Below are 263 nucleotides of genomic sequence, written 5' to 3'. Positions count from 1 at the left end.
TCGTTCTCTCACTCTCAGATATGTGCTGACAGAGCTGATAGAGACAGAAAGGTTGTATGTGGAAGATCTTGGACTCATAGTGCAGGTGTGTCTCTCTTCCGGCCTTCAGATAATCTGCTTGTGACATTTATACAAGACATAACTGAGATTCCTTTATCAACAGCATTCTGCAACATTCATTTCTTTAACTGAAAGAGACTTTTTTATTTGGAACGGGAAACCTCTGACATGATTAATGACGTGTGTGCGTGTGTGCATGCGTG

The 263-nt window shown here is 41.4% G+C and overlaps 1 protein-coding gene across 2 annotated transcripts in view; it reads left to right on the top strand.

Moving 5' to 3' along the window:
- arhgef25b (Rho guanine nucleotide exchange factor (GEF) 25b) overlaps window positions 1–263 on the top strand; it is a 23,316-nt gene that overhangs the window by 15,393 nt on the left and 7,660 nt on the right. For both annotated transcript variants that reach the window (XM_035662632.1, XM_035662631.1), the window contains exon 5: window positions 19–85. In XM_035662632.1, coding sequence (XP_035518525.1) covers window positions 19–85 — 67 coding nt within the window. The remainder of the gene's footprint in view (window positions 1–18; window positions 86–263) is intronic.

The sequence above is a fragment of the Morone saxatilis genome, unplaced genomic scaffold (genome assembly GCF_004916995.1).
Source record: "Morone saxatilis isolate NCDOM2014 unplaced genomic scaffold, NCSU_SB_2.0 Contig18, whole genome shotgun sequence".
NCBI lineage: Eukaryota > Metazoa > Chordata > Actinopteri > Moronidae > Morone > Morone saxatilis.
Note: the sequence above shows the minus strand (reverse complement) of the source record. Positions and strands in the feature narration are given on the sequence as shown.